Source organism: Chelon labrosus, assembly GCF_963514085.1.
Source record: "Chelon labrosus genome assembly, chromosome: 21".
Classification (NCBI taxonomy): Eukaryota; Metazoa; Chordata; class Actinopteri; order Mugiliformes; family Mugilidae; genus Chelon; species Chelon labrosus.
Window position 1 is genome coordinate 22746938 of NC_140354.1, and position 24439 is coordinate 22771376.

At 45.4% G+C, this 24439-nt stretch overlaps 1 protein-coding gene across 1 annotated transcript; it reads right to left on the reverse strand.

Annotated features, from left to right (window-relative positions):
- Window positions 1–610: 610 nt before the first annotated feature.
- On the reverse strand, window positions 611–23447 carry nherf1b (NHERF family PDZ scaffold protein 1b). The gene is made up of 6 exons (XM_084570520.1): window positions 22431–23447; window positions 8238–8408; window positions 6015–6168; window positions 4199–4242; window positions 2851–2970; window positions 611–1743 (listed from the first exon to the last, which is right to left on the reverse strand). Exons 1-6 carry the CDS (start codon window positions 23076–23078, stop codon window positions 1606–1608), a joined length of 1275 nt encoding a protein of 424 aa, XP_084426646.1. The 5' UTR covers window positions 23079–23447; the 3' UTR covers window positions 611–1605.
- Between the last annotated feature and the right edge of the window lie 992 nt (window positions 23448–24439).

The window sequence follows — 24439 nt, forward strand, 5'->3', positions numbered from 1 at the left end:
ATTTCCACAATAATTACCAGTTAATGCAAATAAATCACATTTATTTTATCTGTTCTAAGTGTACCTTAAAAGAAATAATGCTCAAGTTTATGAAGGGGAATTTAGTGTATGACTCTTTTATTATAAGTAGTGTTGCCAATGGATTAAAATACCGCGATTAATTGCATTAATTGGTTTTATAATGAATGCATATAACAATATTTTTTAAAAAGATTTTCAAAATGTAACTTTACAGAAATATTTCACTAGTTGTTTAAGCCATGAAGGGGGATTTAGTGCAGGACTGTTACATTAGAATCAGGGTTGTCAGTAGATTAAAATATCTACTCGCGATTAATCGCATAATTTCCATAGTTAATGCAAGTTTATGTTAATTAATCGCATTTCTTTTTTCTGTTCTAAATTTACCTTTAAAGAAATATTTCTTAATTTTTTAAGTCATAACTGTTATATTAGAACCAGGGTTGTAAATAGATTAAAATATCGCGATTAATCACATGATTATTTGGGGTTCTGCGACTAAAGAAAGTGTGTTAACATACTGAACTTAAAAACAGAAAGGTTTTTAATCATTGTTAAATGAATGATGCCAGATTAGTTGTCTTCTATGTTCTGGGGGTTTATTAAAAGATCCAGGATGAAAACGAGGAAGAGCTGAAAGTGAAAAACTGACATACACCTTCAGAGCTTAATTGTCTGTCTCGTTAGCACACCAGTAAGCACCATAACCGCACTGGAGAATAATTTCATTTATTCTCAAAAAACAGGATAAAAATGCTGCGTTGACCGAAACATTACAGAATAGAAATTGCTTAGCTACAAAAACTTAATTCAGTCTAAAAACATTTAATCCCACCAAAGCACAGATTCCTTCCTGATGATCTGAAATGATTGAAGAACACATTGACAGGAAAACCTCTCTCTCTCTCTCTTGTGTTTGGAGCAATAAAAACATTCAGTGAGCAGCCGTTCACAGTAACAACGATGGCTAATAAGTTACTCGTGTAGTTCACATTTAATCAAAAGCGGGTGAATGGCAACACTTAGCCGAGCTCACTTTCATTTCAGAGTGTAAAAATATACATGATATAAGATACACACATTTATATTTATATTTATATATATATATATACATTATACGCACTTTAAAATATAGTTATTTCCAGTTTAAAGCCTGAAGTAAGTTTTTTTTCCTAAAACAGGAGATTCATGTTAGAAAGGATCAAATTTTGGAATCATTTAAAAATACGACAAAAAGGTTAAAGAGATAATAAACTAAAAACTGATGCAAGAACTGATTGTCACGCTGTTTTTTTTTTTTTTTTTTTTTTTTAATTTGTTAGAATAAACCTGAAGGAGTCGTTCAACTCCATCGTCTTTCCACAGGCACCAAACTCTGGCCGGCCAGCAGAGACATTTCCAAACAGTTCTCCTTCATTGGCATCTGTCTTGTTAGTATAATATCTGCTTTACGATAACATGAGGAGTAATAATGAGACTATATTTTACAAAAAAACAAAAAAACAAAAAAACTGCTCTTCCTGCCGTCTCCGAATCGATGAAGAAGAGTGCAGCTTGGGTGGAGCGAGGTCCTCTGTAGGTTCTCTATAGGTTGCTGAAGAGTTCGTTTTTCTTGGTCCAGTCCATGGGGGGCGCTCTCTTGTTGGAGCGTTTCTGGTGGGCGAGCTCTTTGACCTGCTGCAGGCTCAGGTTGAGAGCTGGGATGGTTTCCATGATCAAACCCTGGAGGTGGAAAAACAGAAGGAGTTCAATTTAGCGATTATAGAGGTCAAGACAGGATTAGGTTGATGTTTTCATCTCCAGGGTCTGATGGTGAGTTCAGGTTTTTATTTGGAAAATTATAGACTGATAGAAAGTGGACGCCATGACGGCTTCTTTAAAGTGAAGCTAAAGCATGTGGAGCTCCCCTGGTGGCTGGAGTCTGCAGTACAGGTCATATAAGCCCCTCCCCCTCCATGTTTTCTGAATCTGAATGTTAAACATCTGTCATTTTAGGAAGTTAATATATGTTCATGTGTCCATTATAGTGAGGGAGTTTCATTTTAATTAATTGACACTACACAAACAGGATGTGACATCATAATGATCGACAGTTAAATGCACCTACGCACGACTTTTCGGGATTTTTATTGAGCGTCTAAATAACCGTTTGCCTGTTTGAAAGCCTCTAAAACAAGTTCAACATTTCTTAGTCGTTTGTGGAGGTGGAGGTGGAGCAGAGCGCAGTATTAACCAATCACAAACCAGAGTCTAGACTAGAGGAAGCGTGGACGGGTCATCGACTCTGGCTCCAAACTCGCAAGATGGCGTCGCCCCTTTCCCTGGGATACTAGCGCCAGTTTGACCAACGGGAGGAAGTGGAGACGTGGCATCCATTTTTACTACAGTCTATGGAGGTTATAAAACCACACCTCCTCTTGCAGCCTGCAAAGTATTTTCCTTCAGGAGACCAAACATCCTGTATCATATAAATTTTGAATTCCCTTTATCTGTTTATTTGGTTTGATGTTTGACAGTTGCATTGTGCAAAGACTTATTTGAAGATTTGAAACGATTTTAAACATTTAATCTGGGTGGTATCTTCTTTGCACGCTTAACCGCAGAAATCAGATCAGCTGCATTTATGCATGTGTTCTCTGCAATTAACCCTTCACACTTGGATTAGTTGCACGGCGCCATGGGAGCAGTTTCTCAAATCATCTAAGCCACGGGTTCGACCACCAACCTCAAGCAGCTGCTCAAAAAAACCAAACCACAACTCCCAGTGACCCATAAACATCCAGAAAGACCCTGTCTTAGTCTCCTCCGGCTGAAATAAGGACGTCGTACCTCTGGTGGGGTGTTCGCGGGCGGGGTCGTGAACGAGGCGTTGGACGAGGCGTTGGACGGAGACGGACTGACCGACACCTTTGAGTCCCTCTGCACCTCTATGGCCGACCTGCCGTTCACCTGAGAACACAAACATCCTCAGCATCACTTCAGTGCAACCAGCAACTCCCTTCCTCACCACAAGGAGGCAGCCTTGGATCTTTAGTTATTCACCTAAGACTCAAACCTTCAAAAGTTAAAAACAGTGAAACAAAAGCAAAAAATAATTCTCTAGGTGAAAGGTTTGACTAATATTTGAGGCTAAAATTACAAACTGAATATATCTGGATGCTTTTTGAGGACAGCATCTAGCCGACAGACACTTAATCTTAAAAGCTGCTTTTTGTTGAAGTGTGGCTCGTTAAATTTCTCCACAGCCGTTTAAATGAGCTGTTAAAGCTGCAGGATGTGAAACTCCAACTTCCTGCAAAGCATCACAACAAGGATCGGCACTGAGTCGGCAAAAACCTGCAGCCTGCCGTTAACATTTCTAACTCTCTGACCCCAATAAAAAACAAAAAAAAAAATCTTTCCTCCACCCTTCTGGGCTCGTTACGCAACAATACGCTGCTGCACATAGAGTCCCAGAGTTAACGGGAAGTCCTGCTCAGGCTGCACTTTGCATATTTGGCCTGAAGCCTGAGTGTTGTTAAAAAAAAAAAGAACCCCCACTCACACACAGGAGTTCCTTTTAGTTTGTGTCTTAATCCGAGGCCTGGCGTTGCATCAGCTCTTTTACATAAAAGTGTGTTGAGCATGAGGAGAAGACACTCTGGTAATCTGAGAGGCTCTGCTGCTGCCGTATTGAGTTTCAAAGATTTTTACATTTCGCTAATTTAACTTCATGGCTTTGCTGCAGAGAATGAGGCGAGACGAAACGGTCGTCGACTTTGATCTGAGATTGTCTCCCCGAACTCAATTATTTTTGCAGCTCTCTAGGAAAAACTTGACTCTGGAACAATATTCAGGTGTAATTTTAGACTTTCTGACTCAAGGTATGTGGTCATCTGAGCGTTTGTTTCTCAGACAGGTTTCTTTCTTCCAGTTTTTGAAATACCAAAAAAACTGCACAGACCAGTTCCTTTAGCTCCTTTATCTGAGTGCATTCATTTGCTTCCTGCAGCCTGGTTCTTGATCCTGCAGCAGCTTTACTTCAAGGATTTGATCTAAACGCCTCATTGTTTTTAAAAAAGGTTAACAGAGAAGGTTTAACCGGGACGTCACCGGCGTCTAGAAGCTGTTCAGCCTCTGAGCTACGACGGATGAGGCCGGAGAGCGTAAAGCAGATTTATTTTAAACGTGGCCTTACCTTCTCCTCCATTCCTCCATTAACGACGGGCTCGGGCAGCGGACCTGTCGAGAGATCAGAAAGAAATCATCCAGCGATCAATAACGGGCTCCAACAAACAGAGTCCGGCTGCTCTCAGGCTCTAGAGCTCCTCTCTGCCTCGATCAAGAGTCTCTCTGCAGCTCACCTTTCATTCCACCTACACCTGCTCTGTTACATAGCACAGGTATGAGCAGAGCATCTATTATTCATGCGTGGGTCATCTTCTAATGGGTCCCTCTACCTCCGATAAATCGACTCTGAACATTTTCCCCTTTCTGTTTCTTTAGAGACGATCTGAGACCAGATTCAAACCACACGTCGAAGCTGCAGACCTCCTCCCTTCTTACCTTCCATCCTTCCGTTCCAAAGTCTTTTTAACCAACGCTGAGTTACTATCACAGACGGCAGCTGCTCCTTCAGAGTCAATCTGAGACTCTGGACCTCAGGTCTCGGCTGCGTGACTCTGAGAGAGGAGCCTCTCCAAGACCGAATGCAGCTGAGAGGCCACTTGGAGAGCGAGCGCCTTGGAAACCAAACAAAGGCCAGGCGAGGGGAGAAGAAGCGGCGAGCGCCGATGTGGGGGAGTCAGCGTGGGCAGGTGCCCTCTGAGTGGGCAGGAGTGCAGGCAGTTACCTGGGAAACACCTCGCTGGAATCTCTCCCCCGTCGAGGGGTATTATTTTTAATCCTGGGCCGAAGCGCCGCAGGTCAGCGGAGTGCAACTAGAGAACTGTGAGGTTCAGTCTTACGCTGCCCTATCATTCTCCTCTGCAGGATTTACTTTTACACTGAAAAGGAGGTCGAGCTAGAGTTTCTTGTTTCATTTTTAGCCGTTACAAAAGATTTCAGGGCGAAGGTTTGTCAGTCACCCAGGTCGTGATAAATCCAAATAAAAACTGAACTCGTAGGGTTTCTATTGGATGAAACATTTTCAAGAAACCATAAGAAAGTCCAGCTGCTCTTGTTTCATCCTTGTATTTGTTTTTTCTTTGGGTATGACCTATGACCTGGATGAACTGACCTCTCTTGTTTATCACCGTCATTTCTCTCTGTTGGCATGGCAACGGAGGAGAGGAATCTCGGCACCGATGTGCAAGAAAGTAAAAGTGCGTCTCCGAGCTCTAAAGTCCAGCTGCTCTTGTCTCAACTTATTTTTTTGTAAAGATATAATTACTGTCGTTAAATATTTACTTCAATCTCTTCCCCACTTCTTCCTATAAATAAATCCTAACAAGCGCCAATTTCTGACTCCATCGTCTCCGTCCTGGACACAGAGCTTCTTCTTCTTCTTCTCCTTCTCCTCTGTTGCCATGTCAACGGAGGACAGCATCAGGTTTATATGAGGGGCCTCTTGTTACACAGAGGCACTCAAACTGCTTAAAACCCCTCCTGAGAGGAAGCTGCTGCAAATCACAGACTGTGCTGCGGCTCCCCCAGGAGGCCGTGGCAGGAACAACGAGCCAGAGGGGTCGTTGAGCAAAGCAGACAAGAGCTTTAGTTTGGGTAATTACTTGTGTGAATGTCCTTTACCGGTACTTTCTGCACTAGAATGAGTTATTGTACATGACGCCAACAGATCTGGACCTCTAACAATCAAGTCAAACCTCTGACCTACTCTTAAAACCTCTCCCTGCAGGGCATGGGCGCTATGTGAGGGGGCAGGAAGTGGCTCGGTGTCTGTGGTCCAGAGAGAAGCCGATAAACCGCTGCCGTCTACGTCTGCAGTGAAACATTCAAAGCGAGCTGCAGCCGTTCGCTCTGCGCCTAATAATCTGATCTAATAAACATTCTCTCACCGGTCAGGTGCTCGGAGGTGGGGGCCACTCGGCACCTCTTGAAGAAGGCGTCCGTCTCGGGGTCCACCACCAGCAGGCGGGTCTCGTGGCCGCCGGCTTTAATGATGGCGACCACGTCCGAGTGCGTCTTCCCCTCCACCGACACGCCGTTCACCTGAGGAAGAGGAGGAGGAAGAAGAGGAGACAGGCTTTAACCTTGACTTTAAATCCTTCAGAGTTAAACACTTATTGTTTCTTTTCTGGGCTCTTTGTTCCCACGCAGACATGTTTTAATCAGGACTTCGAGGGCAGGAAATCCTGCACGAACGCACTTTCTACAACTCACAGAACGACTCTGTCCTCACTGACGCTCACATTTATATTTTACTATGACAGCTGCACTTTCACCCTCCTTACGAGACCAGCTGAGAGTTCTGATATAAAACCTCCATGGGAAAGCATGTGAGAAATGTCCAGAAGGGCGTGAGTGTGTGTTTAGGTCATAGGGTGGACCAGCGTGTCTAAGCCGGTCCTCCAGAGGAAGCAGGACAATAGCTGCCCCGACCAATAACAGCAGCAACAATGGTTGTCCGTTCCTTACAAAGCCCCGCTCCTCAGTGGGTGGTGTAAATGTCTGGGGCCCTCTCAGGGACTGGAGACCCCTCCAGACTCTCACACAGTCCTTTTAATCCTTCAAACTTCTTTTCTTTCTTCGTTTCTTATCATTTCTGTTCCCTCGGAGTTAGAGATAATAAAAACACACAGTGACTTCTTGTACTTGCTGCTCTTTTGTAGTTTAAGTTCTTGTGCAGATCAGGTCACATGGAGGAGAAGTTTCCCATGAAGGATTAAAGACCCCACAGAGAGGCTGTTAGTTCACTTCATATTCTTTTTTTTTTGTTGTTTTTTGTTTTTTGTTAAGACCTGGTGTAGCCGGACTCATGTGACGCTACATCTGGATTTAATCACGGGGCGAGTTTCAGCAGATAAAGAGGAAAAGATCATTTTGCATCAACTGGACGGTCCTCCAACCAGTCAGAGTCATTTACCTGGAAACTAATTCAACTCCACTGAGTGAATTCATGAGATAATAACTGAGATTTAATTGAGATTTTTATTGTTTTGGTTTTTAGTCAACTTTGTCTTTTGCAGATTTTTATGTTTTTGTTAAGCGCTTTGTAATGTTAATTTGAAAAGTGCATTATTATTATTATTAGGAGGAGTAGTAGTAAATAATAAAGCCCCGCCCCCATATGATCTGATTGGTCCAGCAGATCTTTGCAAGAGCATAATCTGTTCCCAACGGAGAGACTCCAGACTAATTTCTCCGGCCACAAAACCAAAAACCGTGGCATCCAGACTCGTACCTGTGACATTATTGTGTTGGAATAAGAGCCTAAAATCATATCTGTCATCTTGAAAAACATCCCTTTAAGCTACGATTAGGACGAATTCAATATTATTTGTTTTGCAACTGAATACTTTGTCCATCACCACGTAAAGCCCCGCCCCCAAACGATTTGATTGGTCCAGGAGATCTTTGCTGGACCAGAATCAGTTCCCTTCCCAAAGGAGACCAACCAGACCAATTTCCAAGTTGGTCCGACTTCCAGACTTGTACATTTGAGGTAATCTGGAGATATAATCTGTAATAATAATAACCTGTATTTGTATTTATTAAACACATTTGTCCACTTGAAAAAAGTTCCTTTAAGGTTTAGGAAATAAAATCATTTGTGATTAATTGCGCGTTCACTGTGGACTATCACGATTAATCGCATATTGAATATTTGCCCCGCCCCACACGATCTTATTGGCCAGGCAGATCTTTGCTGGAGCAGAATCAGTTCCCAGTTATTCTGGAGGATATTCTGATCAGTATTTGTCATTCTGCTGGATTTGTTGAGTCCACTTGAAAAATATCCCTTTAAGGTAAATTTAGGACAGATAAATAATGAGATTAATTTGCGATTAATCGCGATTAATCGCGTGATTGTCCAATCAGATTAATCGCGATTACATATTTTTAATCAATCACATGAAAAACATGAACAGAGGAAGAAAAAAACACACATCATTATTATTCTCTGTTTTTATCCAAGTATGAAAAAACTCCTAAGGGGATGTACGTCAGACTAATCAGGATACAATACTAGCATGGATATTTTTGTTTAAAGGACTCTTGTCTTGTGAGTAAAACATGATTTCATATGGTCTCACAGAGCTCCAGCGTTATTAACGTACCTGCACTATCCTGTCCTTGGGCTGCAGGCCGGCCCTCTCTGCTGGGGAGTCCTCATCCACAGCTCTGATGTACTGTCCCGGCCGAGCCCGCTCGCTGTGCAGGTTGAAGCCATATCCGCTTGGGCCTCGCTGGATCACGCAGAGACGTGGCCGCAGTTGGGGGCACTCCTCCTGGAAGATAAAACCGTTTAGTGACCTGTTAATGTTTTCGTGCAGGGTGGCACCGATGAAAAGGCTTTACCTCAACCATGGGTGTCTGCTCAGGAAGGACAAGAGGCACAAAGATAACGGAGAGCTCCAGTGAGTCGTTAACCATGAATATGAAGCCGAGGTTGAACATGCAGGTGGCTGCTGCATGCTGATGTGTTGTGCACCGTGTTTTTAACTATCAGGAGTAAACCCAAGCTGCTGCCGTTGGAGTCCACGTGACTCCCAAGTGCTCGCCAGGAAGGAAGGGGGTCTCTAAGGCATGTGATTGGAAGGCTTGAGGAGAATTCGGGAAGGGGTGGATGGGGGTCTCTGAGGAAGGGGCTGGTTCCGGAGTGGTCCGCAGCCCAAGGAGGACAATGGAAGCTGGGCGTCGACCTCTGACCGCCTCCCCTCACCCCGTCCCTGCTCTGGGATGGCAGGAAGAGTTAGAGCCGTATTGTCATCCAGGAAAAAACTCCCGCTCGGTCCCAGAACCTCCCATCCGCTGCGTGGATGAGGCGGTTTCTTAATTTAGCCTGGAGGGGCTTTAATGGCTCTGTCATGAAAGGGTCAGATCAGAGAGGTGAGGAGAGACTGGTCGGGATAATCTTTGTCACCGTGACCAAACTTGACCTGACACTCCCTCCGCAGCACAGCGGCGTACGCTCCCACCCTCGGTCAACTGAAGACAATGAACCCGCTCTATAAATACACCAATGAGTCACTTCATAAAACAACACCTTATTGATAAAAAGACACTTGACCGTATTACATAAGAGACGGTGATCTCAGCCAACACCTCCCACTGGCCCTCCATCTGGTTTGTAGCTCTGACAGATGAGCAGCTAAGGTAATTAATCATGATAATAAATCATATGCAAACTCTTTGGGAGATCCTAAACCACATGTTTTGTGTTCAGCGGTATTTCCAAAACCAGGAAGAAATCATGTGATATGTCAACAGTGGGGCTTTGTGTTTATCAGTGCAGACGGTCTGTGACCACTTTAGGATCCAGGAACACGTTTTATCTTTTAATATCGTTTGCTTTTTAGCGCATAATGCGATTGAACCGTGTGTGCTGCACTTCATAGCCTTTGCTTCTTTGCACTAGGTGAAGGAGAAAGTAGAGCAACGCTAGACGTCTTAGTGTTCTTGCACAATACTTCTGCAATCATTTGCAAAAACATGCTGCACACTTCTGCAGATGCCTCGAATGCAGAGGCAGCTTCGTCCTCATCAGTGATGCAGATTGACCGCGTCTATCCGTGAAGAGCCTGCAGAGAGCGCTGAACATGTATGCTAATCAGACGTGCTCCCCGTAAGAGCCCTACAGATGCACTTTCATCATACTGATGACTGATTATCCACAGGCTCCTCCAACGAGTCATTTAAATGTAAAAGATGTCATCGGGAGCAGAGGCTAAACAGAAATCTTGCTGCAGGTCTGAATTAGTGGTTTCTTTAATCCTGACCTTCCCTCATCTGAAAGTCTCAAATTAGCTAGCTAAGGCTGCAGCCGCGCTCCGCCAAAGACGCCTCTTAAAAGCAGATGTGACACGCTGCAGCCTTGGCGTCGGGGCGAGAGTCGCCCTGGCAGCGACAACAGAGGAGGGTTTGTGTCGGAGAGCAGCGGAGGGACGAGGAATCTCCACACGTTTTCTGAAATCTGTGGAATCTGCTGAGCACGCGAGACACAAGCAGGAGGGGAACTGAAAAGACAGCAGCTGTCAAACGAGGACAGGGGGAATCTGACGGTCAGCGGCAGATACGCTGGAAAGACAGAACGTTCGGGGGACGCTCTGTAAAGTACCAACTGATATCAGCTGGAGGGAGGCACGCAGTGGACGGTGTTATCTGCGGAATGAGATTTACACCCAGCAGGCTCAGTCCTGGCCTGAGGAGCACCAGCATTCCTCCTCTGGCATCTTATTTGCTTAGAAGGACTTTAAAGTGTATAGATGGGAAGTCTTGATTTCAAAGGGGAACAAAGGATAGACATACAACCAAGATCAGAGCAAATATTTAATGTAATCAACCAGTGGTGGGTCCGTCAGGCCCAGCAAAGCCTTCACTGCTGGACTAAACTTTATAAAAACCACTGACTTACATTTTACTCCCAAATCATTCCCAATAGTTTATTCTTTTCATGTTCTGTCTTGTCTGTCTCTCAGCTGTGGAGCTTCTGTCAGTATAGCTTAGCATTAGAGCTTTTATCCAATCATATTTCAGCCATCATGTGTTGCCGGAGTCAAAGAAACGGTCAGAGAGCCGCTCCGTTTAAGCTAAGCTAGCGGTTCATGTTCATCTGTTGCTAGCTGCACAACGTTAACGTTTTGATAGTTACTTGTTGAAGCCACCATGGAGGAAGGAGGAGAGGCTATCCATTTGGTTGCAGATCTTCTTAGAAAGACATTTTCACGGCGGACTTTGAAGGAAAAGCTGGATATTGTGAGGAAAGGCCGCCCAATCCTGGAGCTAGCTAGCCTGACCCAGCCGGGGAAACTTTCAGGTCAGCAACTATGAGCGCTACCCTTGGTTGACAGGCTCTGAGGAGAACTCTGAATAGTTTCTAAAGTTCTGGTGAGTTAAATGAATTATATTTACATCTGTTATGTATATTTCTGTCGTTTTATTGGGTCGACATTGATGCTTCTGCTGCAGAGAGTGAGAGGAGACTTGATGAATTGTTCTAAGTGAGTTTCTTTCTTTAGTAATGACATTCTTCTCTCTATATGAGATACCTGTCTATGATGCAATGTCCTGTTTTATTGTGTATCCGTATTTTGATGGTTTCTATAGCAGTGGAAAACAGAAATCAGCCTGCAGAGATGAGATGTGATGCATTTCAGCTGCAGCTTGTAGGAAATATTTCTGACTTCACATCTATCTTTGGCTTTGTCAATATTTCTCACGGTGAAACCTCCCCTGTCAGAGATGAAAAACCTTTCTCTCTTTCCTTCTCTCTCTGATGCAAACTTTCCCACTGAGGAGGGAAGTGTTGAACAGGAAGCGTTAACACATCTTTCCTCTGCGCTGGCTCAACTTTCTTTGACAAGACCAAGACAAGCAAACACACACTGAACGGACACCGAGTCACATCTATGTTCTCTTAAAAGAATTTTTTATTTTTACATCTAATAGTGAAGTTTAAGTAACGCACTGACATTTCCACAGATAAGCTTCAGCGTCAATTTCATCCTTTTCACTCGACAAAACCTGAAAACCCAGGAAAGACGTAAGACTCAAGGGTTATGGTTGGTGCAGTTGCAAACCCTTAAGTAACACTGGGCAGTCCAAATAAAGCAAAACCACTTCTCCCATGCACAAAGAAGAAGTGCATAACATTTGTTTTTGCACCTCACTGCAGCAGCTTTCCACTCGCCTTCTCTCAGGAGACCAGTAATGTGTGAGAGTAGTTCCTACCTCAGTGGTAAACACGGATCTGCCCTTGAATACCAATCACTCTGAAACAATCAAAGGTCCCATTTTAATATTCCTAAAACACACTTCGGCCGTCCCACAGAACCCCCCCTTCCTCCCCAGCCTTACAAGCGTTCCTCTGCTTGTTTCTGGACTGTTTCCCTTCTTAGACCGACTCCTGTTCAAGACCAGATTCTTGCTTTTCCTCAGGAAGCCGTGATAACCGCGAGATAAGACACAGGCTGCGCCGAAATTCACAGGGAGACAAAAGAAAATACAACTCTGTTGTCTCTAGTCTGGAAAATACGGTCTTCTATGATTTATGCAGCTGTGGATGAAACTAATACATGGATTGGTTCCTTCTAGACTGGACTACTGTGATCCATTATTATCAGGTTGAACATATAAGTCTCCACAAAGCTGCAACGAGAGCACTGAATAGTCAAGAGAGATGAATTTATTCAGTTTTAGCTTCAGTTCTCTGGAAAAATCAAGAATTTAAATTTCAAATCTGCCTACAAGGCCCTGAAAGGCCTCATCATCCCAGTAGTTCACTTTCCTCTCAGTGTGCAGGCTCCTGGTTCCTAGATGTCTGTGAAGGTTCTCAGTGAACCAGGTCATGGTTTATCCAAATAAACATAGACTTGTGGAGTTTCTTGCATACGTTTTTTTGTTTGTCTTGTCTCTAGTGTCTAAAAACGTAAGTGGTATGTAGAACCTTCAGCTACCAGGACCTTCTCCAGTGGAACCAGCCCCCCCTAGTTTGGGTTCGGGTGTGTTATGTTCCTTTTTTTATGTTCCATTACAGTCCTATGTGAAGCTGAATGCTACTTCTTAATGCTGTGTGTGATGTGCATGTAGTTAATTAATGATGCGATCGTAATAATGAGCCCCGTGGAGTTTAGCGTCGTCCTCATCAGAGATGTTTGTTTCTCACCAGTGACCTGGTTCCTCTGAGGACGGAAGCTTCCAGGGTTCAGCTCTAATCTGAGCTTTGTCTCTAAAATAAAGTCTTTCCATCTTGTTCCAACACCTGGATCATGTCTCCAAGTCAACAACCAGCTGTTCATGGTTCTGATCCATCAGAGACAGCAGCTGGTGCAAAGTCAGGTGTGAACGTGGCTACTTAAAGACGGCCAGTTGTGATCGGACGGCCTGGGACGGGTGGGCGGAACGGTTTTACAGTGGCGCTGGTGTCTGACAGCAAGAAGGTCCTCGGTTTGAATCCCCGGGACGGAGAGGGTTTCGATTTTACATGTTCTCCCTGTGTTTGCGTGGGTTTCCTCCCACCATCATCAAAAAGCATGGGTGCTACCCTCCATCCAACCTTGTAATTTCGTTGTACATTTCGTTGTATAATGATAAAAATAAAGCGCTTTAAACTTTAATTCAACGTCTGAACAGAGCCTGTCAGAAGAGCTTCAGCTCCACCACTCAGGCCTCAGAGTTACTTCATATTTTCCTCGCTGTTAGCCAGCGGTTTGAAGCGTACACATGCAGGCCTGTTTCATTCCTGCAGCACTAAAGCAAACAAATAAAAATAAAAGGTCACATCCTGTAATTCTTCTTCTTTTATCCAAACAGCTGCTTTCACCTGAAAACTCACGAGTCCTTGCAAATCCTGGAGCGGCGGCGGCGCTGTCACACTCAGCTGAGCTCTGAATGCACACATGTCATCTAAAGCAGTCCCTCTCTCCTTCACCCCTCTCCCCGCCACGCACACCTCGACCCCCCTCCTTCTAAACAGAGAGCGAGAGAGGCCCGTGACCTCTTTGATCAGCGTGAAGAACGACCACTAGAGCGACACGCTGCCAGGCGCCGCGGTTACTCAGCGACACGACCAGTCCTTGTGACTGTCAGGTGTAGTTTTTGGAGATTAGCCGCCTCAAGGTCAGACTTTATAAATGTTTGATGGAGGAAACCTTTTCAACCACAGCACGACTTCTGTCCTCTTAGAGCGCACCACTCTCTCAGGCAGGATGGTGGTGGGAGGGGAGGGGAGGAAGGGGAGGGGGGGTGTTGGGTTTCAAACCGGACTATTGAACCAGCTGCGAAGCTAGAAGAAGGAGGTGGGGGGGGGAACAAAGCTCCCTACTGTCCCCCACCTCCATGAGAGGATGGGACAAACTGGTTCTACAAAAGACACCGAAGAAAGGTTCCCGTTACAAAAGAGTCTTTAGGGGGAAGGTCTGAATGTAACGTCAGTCATCACAGCAGGGGAACTGATAAGAACAGAAATCTCTGAGGATCATCTTTTTTTTTTTTTTAAATGGTTGCATTAGACCTCCTTAAGTTTTATCTCCTCCTCCAGTCTTCCTGTCTTTGCCGCCCCTCCACCCCTGCAGACCTGCACGAGTTCCTGCAGAAACAAAACGTTCTGTCTCGTCACGTATCCTCCTCTTAATAAAGACGTTTTCTACTTTCCCTTTAATCTTTTTCCAGACGCATAAACACGGAGGCAAAGGCTTTAAAAGATCACTCCCACCAGACACCACTCGGCAAACTTAAACTTAAAATGTCATGAGTCACTTGCGGCGTCACCTGACATTTACCTGACTCCCCAGAAAGAAACGCTAGAACTCGTTCATCCTCCTTCAAACCGTCGACTCAGACGTCTCCTCTGTGTTCTGTGTTTTATTAACCAACTGGACTGAACACGGCTGATTAGTCTTGAGTTTTAGCGGTGTAGTTACGGAACGATGCCGACACAAACCAAGCTTTAATCGTCACGGTATTGAGTTTGGTTTTCTTTGTGTTTCCTGTTTATATTTTATTAAAAAAGCTCTTCCTTGGTGTGTTTCGTGTCCTGCTTCACTTCCTGTCTGTGTTTACCCTCTGATTACTTGATTGGTTTCTCCTTCTGTGCTCCGCACCCTCATTAGTTTCACCTGTGTCTCATCAACACCTCAGCCCATGTGTATATAAATATAAATATATATATAGTCCTGTCTTTCTGTTTGTTTCCTGTGGAGTTACCCCACGTTGATGTTTCCTCCATCGTTGTCTAGCTTTTGTTTTTTTTTCATTACCCTGCAGCACTTTCTGTCTGCATATAGGTCCTACCTCTGACAATGGTGCTCGATTCAAAAGGAAAAGACAAAGAAAGAGGAGAAAAGACAGTGGTAAGTGAAGCAGACAATTAGGATTAGGAATAATTAGTAAAATAACTTCCACTAGCATCACATTGTTCCCTCTGTTGTTCCTTTTGGTGCAGCTGCAGCGTTGCCAGGAACATTGTCAAGGTAAATATAACACTGCAATGGATGAAACAAAAGCATATGATTGGTTTCTACCTATGTGACAGAAATCACCCTCGGAAAAACAATTATTTGACGTGTACTTTAGTGTTTTAGTTTGGCCTAACTAGGTCTGTTGAAGTTAGCTAGTTTGTTAGCTTATACACACTGCTGTGGGGTAGTGGTTAGAGGTGCAGGTTGCCTCCTCCCATGTCCATGGCTGCAGTGCCCTGAGCAAGCATCAAACCCCCAAATTGCTCCCCAGGCGCGGCCCTTAGAGGCTGCAGCCCACTGCTCCAACTGTACAGACAACTGCATGAACGAATGGAGGGTTTGTTAGCTTAGCTGGGAGACTGGAAGATCACGAATGAGCCGGTAGCTACAGTCAAAACGCTAATTAACCAATTAACTTACTGTACTGTTAATGAAATACACACTGCGTTTGACATTTCTAGAGTTTTACCTGTTGTTTTATACGACACTAGAGAGGGACGGTGAGCTAATTTAGAGATAAACTATTTCTGTGGTGGAGTTTTTTTTGGCTACAGCCTCAATAGACTCTAGAATAACCTCTGTGTGTAGGTTGAGGGCAATAAAGATGGAAAATATTAACATTTAATGACCAGTCAACCAAATAAGAACCAAAATAAACATGATGTCTGACATTTCTAGGATATTAGAGGGGAAAAAAGATAATTTGGACATTATTATTTTTCTGTAATGGCCCCAGTAGAGTCTAGCATCACCCCTGCATGAAGGCAGTAAAATGGCAAAGGCATTAGAAAGGACAAGAGATGGAGAGTCAACACTGAAAACATGCCTAGGGAGCATTAATGCATTATTGACTCAGTATATCAAGACTGCAGCTATTAATTATTTTCATTATGAATAAATTAGATGAAATCATTTCTTATTATGTGACTTAAATATTCACTGGGAGGTGTCAAACATGACGTCATGAATTTAATTTGTACAACATGCTCATTGACTCCTGTGTGGTGGGACGGGAGGGGTGGGTGAGCCTATTTCAGGGTCGAGTCACTTCCAGCCCCGACTGGGCGCGGCGCTCCGGCTCATTGTCCGGCCCGGTGTCGGCTAAACCTTCTACAGAATGGAGTGGGAAGTGGAATGTGGCATTGTAGGTTCTCAGAGCGGCGTCCCGCGGGACCCAATCGCCGGGCCGCCCCGCCGCCCACGCGCTGAAGCTTCAGGTTCCACCCCTGACCTGGGCCACGGCGGCGTTGGGCTGCAGGGACAGAGCATCTGTTGTTTGGTCTGCACAGAGGGAGAGCGCTGTGACGACGTATCATCGATTATTTATTATGATCGATGCAACAATGCTCCGTTCTCCTGAGATGCGGCCGAGCACAACGGGCGCGCACTTCTAAAAAGTTTACGACCGTCTGACATTTAAACAACGGAGCGTGTGTTGGCATCAGGAAACCTGAGTTAAGGGTTAAGAACCGCAACCGTGACGAGGCCTCAGACCTTTGGTGGGACGCCCTCTCATTTCCTGTTCCTTTTTTTGTTTTGTAGATTCATTCTCTTACACTTTCCTCACCTCTTTGTCAAGCATGTCGTAATGAAGTCTACGTGACAGCCTCGTCATGCTGGTCAGCGTTTGAGTTTCCCTGTGATTCACACCCATAGGACACACGAGAACAACGTCTCGGAGGAAAGGAGTCACTGAAAGTCAAAATGAAGGCGTATCAAACCACCGTCTAACCTTTCATAGCCTTTTAATTTGAAACTGAAATCAATCAACTGCTTTATAAAAATAGATTTTTATTGCATGAGACTTAAAAGGATCCAGACTAAAACTAATTTGTTGGGTTTCTTGCAGATGTTTTTCAACTCAAGTCTGTAGTGTCTAGAAATTAACGGCTCTTTGGAGTAAAATTCCTTGGAAACAGGATTTGAACAGATTCCTCTAATTCCAGGAGCTTGCCTGGAATTTGAGGAATCTCCTTATCAGTTTTTACGAACCAAAGACCTAGAGGAAACATCTTCAAGGAACCGTTCAGCTGCTCTTGCTCTTGTCGCTGTTTCTTGGACGTTATAACCCGTGAAGTGACGGTCTTGTTAATGTTCTCGTGGGAAGAACTGGGTCCTGGCCTTTATGTGGATGTTACTCTTGGTATGCACCACCACCAGAACACCGAACACCCCTGTGGTCCTCCTTGGATCCATATGTTCCTCAGATCCATCAGACCAGAACCACCTTCTTCTTCCATGTCTCCTTCAGCTTTCATCAGAGGTCACGGGTCAGCATGGAAACTCTGACTGGTCTGCAGCTCCACAGCCCCAAACCAGCATGGACTTCTTCAGCAGTCTGATCTCCAGTGGCTCGTCTGTTGGATCGGAACCACACGGGCCAGACTTCTCAATGATCCTTGGCCGTCCAAGACCCGATACTGACCCACTACAGTCCCACTCCTCGTTAATATAGAGGACAGCATCTCCGATTGTCTGATTCCAACACTGGGAGTCTTAATATTTTCGATGGGGAGCTGTGGTTTAGTGGGACACAGTCCTTAGAGGATGCAGCCCACTGTTCCTACTATTCAGACAACTGTGTGAACGAATGGACTGGTCATCCTCAGGGATCAAATTATTAATTAATTATTATTAACACGCCAAAATAACTGCAGTCCTTGTCAGAGTCTCCCTTCCACTTGATTCTTCTTCCTGCTTCCAACATCCACTCAGAAGACAAAATAATCACTCCATCCCTAATATATCCAAACCCACTGACAGGAGCCGTGACAATCAGTGTTTTCTTGCCGTCACGTCTTCCTTATAAACGTCGGCCCGTGCTGAGATTCGTTTCTACTTTGTCATGAACAAGGAGACTCTTAGAAACACACTAATCCTTCTGTTGAAACACAAAGAAACGGCCGCACAAGACAAACACGACTGCAACACACGTCTAGACGCCAGAATGATTCATGCAAACACAAACACAATAGCCCGCACATCAGTGGCCAAACAATACCTGGCGCTGTCACAATAGCTTCAAGGATAATCGCCCTGACAAACACAGCGGACCATCAGCTCAACCAGGAATTCATATATATATAGTGATATTTATTGATTGTCCTGCTACCAGCTGCTCGGCCTCTACTCACGGGCCAAGACGATGAGGTGGGAGATTCCTCCACCGAAAACAACAATGACAGGAAACCAGAACAAACGTCCTGGAGTCTGAGCACGGCAGCAGAAACCCTCAGATAGCTATCGTAGGTGTGGCTGCTTCTGCTTCTAGTACAAACGACCAGAGAAGAGCTGACGTCGGTTCTATTAACAGAGAGTTTCATCCTGGAGGCATAGCTTCAGATGTTTGACAAAAGATAATCTCTCTTTTTTTGTCAGGTAGGATATGACCAGGTAGGAAGAAGGAAGATGAATGAACAAATATTTGGTGTAGTAGAGTTGGTCTGGAACTCTCTGTTGGGAACTGATCTGCAAAGTTTAGCTCTTAAATCCTATTGAGATGAGGAGAAATATGCATGCTCTATGCAAATACACCAATCAGCCACAACATTATGACTGGACAGGAGAAGTAAATACCATTTAAACCATCTTGTGACACTTCAATGTTCTGCTGGGAAACTTCTGGACCTGGCATTCATTGGTGTGGATGTTACTTAGACATGTAGCACCCACCTAGACCAGACCAGGCACCCCCACCCCATAGCAATGACACTCCTTGATGGCAGCAGCCATCCCCAGCAGGATGCAGCCACAAAAACACTTTAGGAACAACTCAATAAACATGGAGAACAGCACAAGGTGTTGACCTGGCCTCCAAATTCACTAGATCCCAAACTGATCAAGTATCTGTGGGATGATCCACAGAGGCCCCTCCCCTCAAAGACCCCCCCACTAACAACAGGACACCCTCAGAAGGCCCATGTCCATTCTCTGATGAGTCCCCACAAGGGAGACCTGCACAATACTAGCAAGGGGGTCATAATGTTATGCCTGGAGTCTCTCCGTTGGGAACTGATTCTGCTCCAGGAAGCATCTCCTGGGCCAATCAGATCGTGTGGGCGGGGCTTTATGAGGAGAGGGACAGAAGGAGGTGAGTTAGTTCACAACCGAATGTCCGAAATGTTTGGTTTGAAGACTATCCAGGTGAAGCAGAGGCTGTTTTTTAGAAAGAAATCCAAAAATTTTATTCTGGATACACCAGGAGAGGACGTGACAGTTTATCTGAGGATGATTTCTAACGTCTGGGTTCAGACCAGATGAACAAACACTGACCTGATGGCTCTAGTAAACACACAAGACACAATTAAAAAGACGATCCCGGCTCCGAGGGCCGTATACTTTAGCGGAGAGCAAACAACTCTAGACAAATCTTCCCACGCAGCAGCCCCAAGGATGATTTATTTGGGGGTAAACACGTGCTGTCGAAGAACCAAGTCTTTCAAGGACCGGAGCTCTGTAATGAGCAGGTTTTTATACCAACGTGCAGATTAGAGGAGAAACGAACGACACCAGCGTCTCTTTGTGTGGTTTCTGTGCTGCTGGAGGATGACGATCATCATCATCATCATCACACTCAGAAACACTTTCCTACGCACAAGATCTCTCATCGTCCTCTGTAATTAGCAGCCGGGAAAATCACCGAGGAGGAAACTTCTCTCGTCTGAAAACACGTTTTAAAATTAGTTTTTCTAAAAAAGAACCAGAGCTCAGGAACGATGAAGATGTTCAAATGTGGGAGAGCGGCGGTGAAGGTTTGAGTTCAGGGAGATAATTCTTCTTACTCTTACAGATTTTGTGCTTTAGAGCATTCGACATCGTTCCTAAATCTACATGTTTTCAGCCTAAAAACACTCGTTTGCAGATTTCTGTGGGTTCTCTAATGTTCCCCTTTTACTGGCAGATCATTTTTGCATATTTTAAGTAACACATCCTTCACTTTAAAACCATTTTTCTCGTTTTTTAAGCTGAGTTTTTGCAGTTAGAGACACAGAGAGACTCTACACCGTTAGGATTTTACTGCCCGGTAAACACGCCGCCCTGACCTTTGGAGCCGACCCGGGTCGTTCTGTGTGTTTTGTTCCACGGTGACGACAGACGCTGTTATTCCTCTCTCTGACCTTCGTCACCGCTCATCCGTTTTTCTTTTCTTTCTTCCTGTCTCACTACCTCCATCCTCACAAACACACCACATAAACGCCACATGGGCTACACACACACACACAGACATATACCATAAGCGCAACCATGGCAACCACAAGAAAGAGAGGCTCCTCAGCTTCCGGAGAGGGAGAAGGCGTCTCTCTCTCTCTCTTTCTCCGAACGCTCTTTTGTGTCGCTTCAAAGATGAAGGACGTCAGTGTGGCCGCTAAAACAACAATATGTGTGTGTGTTTTCCAAGGCTGTGCATGAGTGTGTTGTTTGTGTGGCCAGGGAGGGGTGGAGTGGGGGTGGTGGGGTGACAGGACTCCTCGGGCACAGGAATGCCGGACAGGATGTAGGAAGAAAATTCCAGATGCAAAACACACGCTGCCTGTGAACGCAGCACAGAGACACTAAACTACATCCCTGGAGTCCAATTTACACTCTCTCTGCCTCGTCTCTCGTCTCTAAGCTACTCCCTCGGCCCGCGAAACGTGGCTTTGCATAAACGAGAGATTCCCATCAGGGGCCTCGCTGCTCGCCGTCATTTTGAAACTGTCTGAATAAAACCCAGAAAATGAATTTGTTCACAGAGCCCTTTTGTGTTCCCCTGTGGGTTGCGTGCCAGCGTGGACTGCGGTGCCACAGCTCCCTCCATTAGGCCATCTGTGGAGAGCATCGAGAGTAAACACGGGAACAATCGGCTGTGGATTCTTGGACAAACAACGGCAGGGTGCACACACGCGTGGGCTGCTGCTATTTTTTTTCAAAGAAGCACCTCTTAAAATCCAGAAACATGATTTCAAAAGGCCTCAGGAGAAACCTGTCGCTGCAAACTAACGCCACAGATCTGCTTTTGACTTTAAACGGCTCCAATCATCTTTCACATCCTCCAGAGTTTAGGACAGACGGTTGAACAAAACAAGGAAACATAATTTGGATCTTGGATCTTACAGAGAGAGACACTCGTTCTACAAAAAAAACAAAACAAACAATACTTGGACGAATCCCTCTCACATCTGTCAGTTTCAGTGTCAGCTTCAGGAAATCCTTTAATCAGGTTGAACCACAGGCAATCAGGCGGGGCTGGGAGGAACCAAAGAAGTCCACATCAACACGACAAGCTGCTGCTGCTGCTGCTGCTGCTGCTGCAGAGCGAGAATGTGCCCATAATGTTTCTGGGTTTAAGGCAACAGAAGATGCCAACTTGCACCTCATCCGGTGCAAAGTGACAACTTGTTGACCTCCCATCAGTTTCAGATCACTGTGCAAACCACTGAGCCGTTTGAGGTTCAATCGCTGTTAGATTAGATAAAGAGAAAGCACCAGAAGCTCCTTGTAATCGCTGCTGGGCTTTTCTTATTGAGGCCGTAATGTTTCTGAGCTTAGAGCAGATGGTTGAGCAAAAACAAGGACGCAGAAGACGCCATCTTGGATCTCACCGAGAGCACTTGTTTCGCAAAGAGATCGAATGTTTACACAGAAAACAGTGTCTTTCTAGACTGATCTCACATCTGTCGCTTTACGTGTAAGCTTCGGGAAATCTAATAATGTTGTCTGAGCAGTTTGTGGTTCGATCAGGTCTTTGCAATCACACGTCCAGGATGCTGCAGAGAAACAAAGATCCTCCAGAGGGAAGGGATCCTGATCTCCTTGAACACAACAAGCTGCTGCTGCTGCTTCAGAGTACGAATGGGCCCATAATGTTTCTGAGGTTAGAACAGACGACACATTTTACCGAGAGTAGTCATTCTGCAAAAAATATACTTGATATTTAAGCAGAAAACAGTGTCACCCTGGGAAACCATTTAAATATCCACCGAGTGGTTTGTGGTTCAGACAGAGGATGCAACGCATCCAGGAAGCTGCAGACTTTTTTCTTTTTAACTCTACACAACAAGCTGCTGCTGCTGCTGCTCCAGACTGAGACTGAGTCTGAGTCTGAGTCTGAGTCTGAGGCCGTAATGTTTAACAGACAAACATAAAAGAGTGAAAACAAATCACTTAGTGGGATTCTTTCAGCGGAGGAACTATTTCCTGTTGTCTGTTGTGGAGGGGTTTGTGTTGTTTGTTGTGCTTGTTGTTGTGCAGGCTGTGATCATGGAGGGGGGGTCACAGGGGACTGATGGGGTCCTGGTCCAGACTGAACCAGGTCTGTCCTGTTTCCTGAGAAAAAAAACTCTACTTAAACTTCCTAGCTGCACATGAACTCACCTTCTCAGAGTTGATGCTCAGCTTCTTCTCCACGTGTCCGTGGATCTCTCCGTTACTCTCCGGGAGCGGCGTGGACTCCCTGGGTGTCTCCTCCTCCTGCAGCTCCAGCTCCTGTTCCTCCTGTTCCTCCTGCTGTTCCTGCTGCTCCTGCTGCACCTCCTCCACACTTGCGCGCCCGTCATGTGTGTTCTCTATGCCGTCCACCTCCCTGACCTCCTCCTCTACCTCCTCCTCCTCCTCCTTCTTCATCACCACCACCTCCTCCTCTACCACCTCCTCCTCCTCCTCATCCTCGTCGAAAGGTATCGGGACTCCGTCGGTCACGTACTCCTTCAGACACTTCATGCTGTGTTTCTTCAGCAGCTGCTCCGTGTCCGGGTCCACCACTATCAGCTCCAGCCGTCCCACGGTGGCGCGTATCCGGGACACGACCTGCTGGTGGCTCTCGTTCTCCACGTCCTCCCCGTTCACGAACACCAGCCGGTCTCCTGCGCGCAGCCGCGAGGTCTCGGCCGGGCTGTCGGGCTCCACTAACCGGATGAACTGCCCCGTCTTACCTTTCTCCCCGTGGAGGTGGAATCCGTAGCCGTTGTCCCCCTTCTCCAGCGTGCACAGCCGGGGGCGCAGATACTGGCTCTTGCTCGGCATGGTCGCCTTAACGCTGCAACCTGTTGCTCGAACGCAGTGGAAATGACCAGAAGAGCTCCTCGGGATGCTGCCGAGGAGGAGCGTGTGTGAACGAAGACAACCCCCCGCCCTGCTGCTGCTGCTGCTGCTGGGGGAGATCGGTCCGTGGGAAACGGTCCTAAAATCTCAGATCTGATCCTCACACCTGATGTACTCCACTGGGAGGCTCCTGCGCGCACTGATGGGTCAGGAACTGAGGCTGACTGAACTCCCTCTGCAGGCGCTGCCTCTGCAGAAGTGGAGAGGCTGCTCAGGAAGAGGGAGGTGCGTTCAATGAGCGGCCCAAGGAAAGAAAAGAATGGAGGAGTGGATAAAAAAAAAAAGTGGAAACAGAGGAATGGGCTAACATTCCTCCGAGCCGATCAGCAGTTACCGGAAACATTTAGTTGCTGTTATTGATTTATAATAGCTGCGTATTTGTTTATCCAGGTATTTACATATCTGTGAGGTGAAGAAGTAAGTGCACCTCTAGGATTACAAGTTAATTTCAAGGCCAAATTAGAGCCCATCTGTTCTGAAGTGTTTCCAATGAATGTGAAGAGACTCAAACATACAAAAAGAACAGTTAAAGAAGAAGAAGATGAATGTTTAGGAACAGCCAAGTCAAAGTCCTGACCTTAATCCAATAGAAATGTTGTGGAAGGACCTGAAGCAAGCAGTTGATGTGATGAAACCCACCAACATCTCAGAACTGAAGTGGTTCTGTTCTGAGGAATGGGCTAAAATTCCTCCAAGCTGCTGTAGACCACTGATCAGCAGTTACCAGAAACCGGATTTAGTTTCTCGTGTTTGATTGGGTTCTCTTTGTCTACTTTCAGATCTTCTGCTGATGTTTAAAATCAGATTTTTGCAGACATTTGGAAAAACAGCACTGTACAATCTCACGCCAAAACTTTAGGTATACTAGTAAAAGCATTCTAATATATAACGGTCAACTCTTAATCCTAATTCTTGACTGTTCTGATGTCAGAAAGGTGGTAAATCACCTGGATGATCATTTTGGAGGATGTAGTTTGTATTTACGCCCAGACCACTGACCGAAATGTCAAAATACGAGAAACATGCGTACATCAAATCAGCTTTATTTGCCATTTACACACAGACAAGGAATTTGTTCTCTGACTTTAACCCACCCAAGTTAGCACACTTGGATGGAGCAGTGGGCAGCCATGCAAGGTGCCCGGAGATCAGTCTGGGGGGCGGGGGTCTCAAAGTTTCTCTAAACATGGGACACAACTTAGAGACGAGGCCTTTTCCGTCCTCAGAGACGTAACGACGTTGCTCTCTAGTTTCTGGGACCTTTGCAATAGTCTCCACCTCTG